Here is a 7,551-nt window from a genome sequence, read left to right as displayed (position 1 = left end):
GCCGCGGGGGCTGCCGGGACTTGTAGTCCGACCGGCCTCGGGCCGCGGGGCCCCGGGCCCAGGATCGCGGACACAGGCCGGACGGGGGACCCGGGTAGAACAAGCCTCAGATACACGAACGCACAGAGACATTCGGGAACACAGGACGACGACCCTCAGACAAGGTACACCCAGGCGGAATATTCAGGGCACTCAGAGGACAGACACACAGACACACAGAAATAACCCTCAGTCAGGACAACCCGCAGACACAGAGGTACAATATTCAGGACACTTAGAGGCAAAGACAGCAACTGCAGGCTCACCTAGAGGCGGGCCCTCAGGTCCTCAGACAGGACATCCCTGTGATACACAAACACAAAGGTACATAACAGCCTCAGACACGAGCACACGCAAATGGAACACTCAGGAGTAAAGACAGGACAACCCTCAGAGAAGCGCCCCCCCGCCGCCAGACACACACACATACACATTCAGACTAACCCTCAGACACACGTAGATTCACACATAGGGGGTGACATTCAGAGGCACAGTTACAACTATCCCTGGACACCCGGACACATGTACAGACACACAGAAAACACACACGTATACCCACACCCACACCCACACCCTGCATTGGATTCAGCCCTGGGTGAGTACTGTAGGGGTTATGTATGCTAGGTTCAAGCTGCCTTCCCTCTCTTCCAGACTGTGTGACCTTGGGCAGTCTCTCAACCTCTCTGGGCCTCATTTCTTCAATGGTAGGACGTTGATGACTTTAGCAAAGCCTGCTTCTTAGAGTTGGTGCCAGGATCCCATTAGAAAATACGTGCAAAGCCCTTGACAGTGCCTGGCACAAGGTAAGTACTCGGTAAATGTCAAAGTCAAGATACTTCTGCCCAGAGACTCACATTTCGGAGGGACGTGTGGACAGGGGAGACCCTGAAATGATGCTTTGGAAGCTTCTAAAATGCCAGAGAAATAGGATGGCGTAACCTAGCCCCAGACACCCCACGGCATGACCTGCAGACATGCCTGCAGATGGGGTGTATGGAGACCCCCGGAGGCACTGGAGACCTCACACGTGTATGCAGCCTTTATTACCTGCCTGTGGTGACAGGCACAGAAGCTGTCCTCCCTGACCCCGGGGACAAGGGCCTCTAGACAGAGTGGCTCCAAAGGTAGAGTGTGCATCAGCCAGGCCCCAGGCTCAGGGGCAAACCAGGGAAGGATGACTTCGGGCCCAGCATGGACTGGTCCGATCCATCAGTCATTTATCCCGTGAATTTCTAGGGCATGTGTTTGAACAAGACAGACACGGCTCTGTCTCCACTGTGTACCTCCTGTCTTCCAGGGAGCAGCCCAAAGCAAGCAAAGGAAAATAGCAACTACCTGTTGTGGAACATGGTGGAAGGAGACAGAGCTATGCTAGAAGGTGAAGGTGGGGGAGGGGCTCCAGAAGGGAAAGCAGGGAAGGCCTCACCAAGAAGGGACCTTTGAGCTGAGTCTGGAAGGAGCAGAGATCCGGGGACGGGGGACAGAAGGTGTGCAGGCCTGACAAGGGAAGGGACTTTTTCTAGCAGAAGCCCATGAGGCTGGGGCTGGGAGGTGGGGGGGAAGAATAGGAGAGGGAGGCTGGAGCACAGGGCAAAGGCCGGGTCAGCAGGGCCTCGTGGACCGTGGGTGGGAGGTGGGGTTGCATCCTGTGTGCAATAGTGATTTTACGTAGAAGCATAGTATATGACGTGACTTTCATTTTTAAAGAACAGTCTTCCTTTTGTGCAGAGAAGTGACCGAAAGTGAAGGGAGACCAGCGGGGGGCTGTCATAATAGCCCAGATGGGAGCAGATGGTGGCCTGGACCAGGTTGGTGGGTGGGGGAGGGGCAGGAAGTGGACAGGTTGGGATATTTGGGAGGAATCTGCTCCCCCACCCTCACCAATGCCCCACTACCCCTTCTCTGATCTCAGCTCCTACAACTGCCGCCCTCACTCATGCCCTCTAGCCAGACTGGGGTCCTAGCTGATCATGGAAAGCTGCAGACATGCTCCCATCTCAAAGCGGTGACACCCACGCTTCTCTCTACCTGGTATCCTCATCCATTCATGTGTTCATTCACCAAATATTTATCAGGGGATGTTTGTTTTGTTCACTATTAAATCTCAAAGACTTGCAGGCTCTGCTACCTAGTAAGAGCTCTATAAATATTTGGCAAAGAAATAAATCTTGGCAGGGCTTATGGATGGATTGGATGTGAAGGTGCAGGAACAGAGAGAATCAAGGATGCCCCTAGGGTGTTTATTTTTTTTAAGGAGGTACCAGGGATTGAACCCAGGACCTCATACATGGAAGGTGGGTGCTCAACCACTGAGCTACATCTGCCCCATGCCCTAGGGTTTTGACCTAAGCACTTGGGGGACAGTGGAGCCACTTACAGAGCTGGGGAAGACTGGGTGGAGCAGGTTGGGGGGAGGCAGTCCTTTTGATTACTGGGAGGATGGGGCCTGGCCTCACAGGTCATGTGAGAAAACCCTTGTCATCTGAAGTGACTCTTCCAGTTGGCATGTAATGTCTCTGAGCCCTCATTCCTTCCCCTAGGGCTTAGCCCACTGCCGGGCAGACCAGTTATCCAGGGGAACCCTCATCCAGGCAGGCTGGCTGGGTTTGGAAATGGCTTGCTCAGAGGCTTTCTGAGAGGTGGTGAAGTACAGTGGCAAGGAGCTGGGCTCTGGCATCACACAGACCTGGCTTTGAATGTGTCAGTTGCTTTCTAGCTGTGTGACCTTAAAAAAGTCACTCTCCTTCTCTGAGCCCTCATCTGTAAAATGGAGGCTGAGAGGATGAAATGAGATAGGACACATAAACAGCCTAGTAGATGGCAGGTGCTTGGTAGAAGCCAGTTGCTTTCTTTGGATCCCAGGATTGGGTTATAAGCTTCATAGAAGCAGGCAGCTTCAGGCCTGCCGTGCAGATCCGTCCCCTCATTCTTGGTATTGCTGATGCTGCTTGGCCTAGAGGCTGTATCCCCTGAGCCATCTGGGAGTGAGCTGGCCACCTGCAGCTCAGCCCATCTCCTTGGCTTGATGGGGCAGGAGGCCAGAGGACGCTTCCTTCCAAACCACAGAGGATGTGGGAGACCTGTCATCTGCCTGGGGTTATCTTTGGGGAAGCAACTCTCCCTGTGTGGTCAGCGGGTGGTCTGTGGGCCGGGCTCTGCTCCCAGACAACCGTGTCTAAAGTTTCCAGGCACATGAGGGTGAAGGACTGGCTGAGCTGCTTCGCTTCTGGGGGGAGCTGCTGCTCCCCTGAGGAGGAGGGGCATGGGGAGGACAGAATCTGCCTGGTCCAAGTGGTGAAAGGCTTGAGAAGGCACTAATCTGGCCCGGTTTATTCCAGAACACTGCCTCACTTCTCCATTTCTCTAGTTCCACTAAATTTTTGCAGTAAAACGGTATTTTCTCATCTAGTGACAAACCCCATGATAGGTTATGGCTGTGTAGACACACAAGTGCTGTTTCAGCAGCTATCTTGTAGATATCCTGGGGCAAGGAAGGGAATCCACCCCGGGATCACTAGGCGACTCTCACTGCCTACACTGAGACATCACTGTGACATGAGAGGTGAGAAATGAGCATTATTAGTCTTGCACAGAAAAAAACATTCTCAGCTGTTGGCCCGAAACCCCAGCCACGTGTGTCAGCAATATACTAAAGAGTCCACTCCTGGTGGGCCAGGAATTCATCACATTTAGCAGGTGGCCTTTCCCACAGTAGGTATTCGAGACAAGTCACTTACACTGTTTCTGGAGCATTTGCTCTATTCCAGACTTGAGGCTTTCACATTTATGAATTGTGAATGTTAATTCCCATTTTAGATAGGAAAACAGAGGCCCAGAGGTTCAACAGCTTGCCCAAAGACCAGCTGAGATGGCCACAGAAACCCCGAGCACCTGCAGTATTCTTTCTATAAATGAAGACACATCGTCTGGGCTGAAACTCAGGGCACAAAGTAGCAGAAAGGACAAAATACTGTCATTTTAAGTACAGGCCTGCAGTTTTATTAGAAAAGCTCTTTGTGACTATTGAAATAAAACATTTGCCTCAAAGCAAATGAAAGATTTAATAAGGAGTAAATTAAACGATCAGTTGATATACTCTAGTTAAGCTTGAGTTTAAATGTCCTAATTTGGTTGAGAGTGACCTAGAGTGGCAAATTCAACACCTAATGAGGCTCCTGTAACATGGCAACTCATAATCTACACGCTGCATCTTGTCAGTAGCTGGGATTGTAGAACTCATCTTTGCAAGTCATTGTTATTCATGAGAGAACGCCATCTTTCCCTGAAGATTGAGAGGTCAGGAGCAAAATCAAATCCCCATGAATCTAAGGAGTGTGACCTGCCTGGGCTGACAGAAATGTTAGGTGTGACCTGAGTGAACAGTTTTTGTCCAGCCCCACTGCTCTGGGAGCACGTGGCCTTGGGGATGTCTGAGGGTTTTTGTTCTCACTTCCTAATTAAACGCTTGAACACCTGAAGACTGTGTCCTGCCTGGCCTTACGGAAGTCCTCAAGAATTCTGAGATGTTACACTTAAGGGCAAAGACCCTGATCTCTAAATCTCTAATAATACAACACTGCTGTTTTTCATAGTATTCTTGGCTGCTTGATGGCTAAGAAACAAATCTTGCTTATCTTTTCTCCAGCACCATATCTCTCACAATGCCTGGGGCTAGTGCTTGTTGAATTGTGCCCCTTTAAAGCCTGAAATGCTCCTTAAGGTTCATTTTTGGTGAAGCAGTTTTAATTTCCTGGACGATCTCATTATTACAACTGAAAAAGCTGCACTGGGTTATTCCTAAGCATAAATGGGGATCGCCTAAATGTGTATCAGCAAGGAAGTGACCAAATTAAGTTAGGGTACAGCCATGCTCCATAGCATCTGTACAGTAATTAAAGAAGGCCTGACATGGAAAAGAAAGGTACACTTACATACAGACTGAGTAATCTTTTTTGGTGTCAGAGTCCCTTATATATTATGGGGTAAAAATAGAAAGCTGCCTAATAGATTTGTTTTTCTACCTACCACAAATTAGTTAAAAGCACTTGCAAATAACCGCTCTGGAGGGATATGCATACAAACTCTTGACAGAGGATATGGGATTCTGGGGACTTTAGAGGGGTTTCCAGTCTTTGTATACTTTTATATTGTTTTTTCAATGAGTATTAGTACTTTTGTATTAAAAAAACAAAATACATCATCACCAGAGCTAAGAAGCAGAGGTGAATAATTAATGTTAGGAGTGAAAGATTCCTTTGAGGTCATTTGTGGAACTAATTCAAGTTCACAGCTGATCTGGGTTATGCTCTGTGTTGGAAGAACCTCAAACTTTGCCGCAACGAGATATAAAAAGACTTACCAAGATTTGGTTTCAAATAATTTTAATACTGAAACTGCTGAAACTGGATGCTGTAAAATCGTAATAGCTAACATTTATTAGGCACTCAGAATAACTGCCAGGCATTCTCTCACCTGATGTGCAAAGTAGGTACAATTGTGAGTCTCATTTTATAGATGGGCACACGGAGTAGGAAAGCAGCACAGGAGCATGCCCAAGGGCAGCCGACTGGTGAGTGGAACAAGCCCGAGGTCCTGCTGGACACCAGTTCCATGCTTGCAGCCACTGAACCCCACTTCTCTCCCGAGTTTGGGAGTCCTGTCTGCTTCCTAAGAACTAGGACTCTTTTTGCCCCTTCACATTCCTCTGCGGCAGATAAAAAGAATAGGCTCGTTTTTTTGTTAATAAAGTAGAATAACATTTATTTATTCCTGAAAATGTTTTATTACACATGCTGTCTTCATGGAAAATCAAGACCTTGAAGGAACTCAAGTTAGGTATGGAAACCTATGAGTAGCAGGGACAGTTAGGCTGAAGCTTTCTTCTCTGTATAGGTTACCATCATTTTCTTGATTTCAGCAATAGCTTTCCCTGGATTCAGACCCTTGAAAAAAGAGAAGAGGGTCAATACTAAATTGTCAATGAAATGGAATGGAAGCACCCTGTGACCCTGGGTGAAACTCAGCCAGCTCACACGATGTCAAAGCAAGGTGACCACAAATAAAGCCCCTTAAAACCAAGGGACTTGGGCTAGGAGTTCTCTTCTGTCACTACATTTAGGCATTTAAAAATGGTCAGCTCTCTCTGGTAAGAGCCTTACCCCACAGATTTACTTCTGGTGTGGTTTAATCTAGCAGGAGAGTACGTTTGGAGCAGTCATGGTCTCAAATTGCTCAGATACCAGGATAATACTACAGGCAGTCAAATTACCCTGACATCTCTAAATCCTCAATGAACCAGAAATGTATACCATTACTATTATTATTGGCAGAAATCAGCACAGACAGGCAGGAATGTGGAAGAAATTTTCCTCTCTGTTAAACCTTCATAAACACCATATGAGCTTGACTGGCCAATACACTGGTTGGAGCTGGAGTTTGGTCCTCTCCCTGTAACAGCTATTCTGTAGGAGGCATAATGAAATCCTATGAACGTCAGACTCCTAGAACTAGGAAGGGAGACAAGCAATTATTTGGCAAAATTAGACAAAGACTCGTCTGAGGTTACTGAAGGGTCCCTCATTTTAGAAAGAAAACTTTAACCCTGAAATTAAAATGTAGAAAGAAAGAAAAAAAGACAAGGAAGGGGTGGGGAGGGGAGGGAGAGAGAGGATGCGCTTCATATACTAATACAGAATGATACCCAAAATACATTAAGTGGGCAATCCCCCCACCCCACCAATATCTCAGCATCTCCATCTGTAAAATGAGGGAGCTCAATTTGATGCTTTTTAAGGTCTCTTCGAGCTCTAATGATCTGGGCCTGTGTCTCACAGCCCTACATTACATCCCTGCTTTTTATAAGGGGAGAGAGAAGCCCAAAGAAACTCCACAGAGAACATCTGTCCTTAGTTGTCTGCTGCCATGTCTGATACCAGGAATGTACTGCAGAATCACCTCCAGGCTTTTTAAGAAACTCAACTTCCACACCCCACCCTTGGTGGGATGTTCTCTCTGCCTATCTCAAATAGGCCCAACACTTGTTTTAAAAACAAAAACAAAAACAAAAACAGAAGCTGGTATTTACTGAGTGCTCAGTGTGTACCAGGCACCCAGCCGATCCTGATGCCACAAACGGGGGAAAAGCACTATGGCAGAGGGTGGGGGTACTGGAAACACAACTGGTTTTGAAGCAAAAATGAGGGAGTTACCCAGCTTGGAGTTCATGTTTTTATAGATAAACTGCCTGTTTGTTTGTTTTTTAAACTGATAACTGGTTATTCTGGAGTTTTCATATTGCTGCCTACTTATTCACTCTGCCTTTTAGGTAGAATTGCTTGCCCACAGTCTCTCCTCAAAGGGCAGCCACCAGGCAGCCATGTTCTGAAGCACATGCCCTGGCTCCTCCCTGCCTAATGGCTAGGGCTGACAGGACCAGGGTAAGCACCTGGCCAAAGGGCAGTCAGTCCACAGCTGGCCATCACCCTCTGACATGGGCTGGCATGAAAACCGAGC

General features: G+C 47.8%; 1 protein-coding gene and 1 long non-coding RNA gene across 2 annotated transcripts in view; one reads left to right on the top strand and one right to left on the bottom strand.

Moving 5' to 3' along the window:
• Window positions 1-36: 36 nt before the first annotated feature.
• The window catches only part of LOC105746303 (uncharacterized), a 9,531-nt gene continuing 2,016 nt past the window's right edge, over window positions 37-7,551 (top strand). The window contains exons 1-2 of the long non-coding RNA XR_001118733.3: window positions 37-164; window positions 691-842. This is a non-coding gene — a long non-coding RNA (uncharacterized lncRNA). The remainder of the gene's footprint in view (window positions 165-690; window positions 843-7,551) is intronic.
• Window positions 5,771-7,551, bottom strand: part of SDHB (succinate dehydrogenase complex iron sulfur subunit B) — a 23,840-nt gene continuing 22,059 nt past the window's right edge. Inside the window, exon 8 of the mRNA XM_004460515.5 lies at window positions 5,771-5,981. Within this exon, the coding sequence (XP_004460572.1) occupies window positions 5,904-5,981 (78 nt within the window). The 3' untranslated portion in view covers window positions 5,771-5,903. The remainder of the gene's footprint in view (window positions 5,982-7,551) is intronic.

The sequence above is a fragment of the Dasypus novemcinctus genome, chromosome 9, assembly GCF_030445035.2.
Source record: "Dasypus novemcinctus isolate mDasNov1 chromosome 9, mDasNov1.1.hap2, whole genome shotgun sequence".
NCBI classification, from domain to species: Eukaryota; Metazoa; Chordata; class Mammalia; order Cingulata; family Dasypodidae; genus Dasypus; species Dasypus novemcinctus.
Note: the sequence above shows the minus strand (reverse complement) of the source record. Positions and strands in the feature narration are given on the sequence as shown.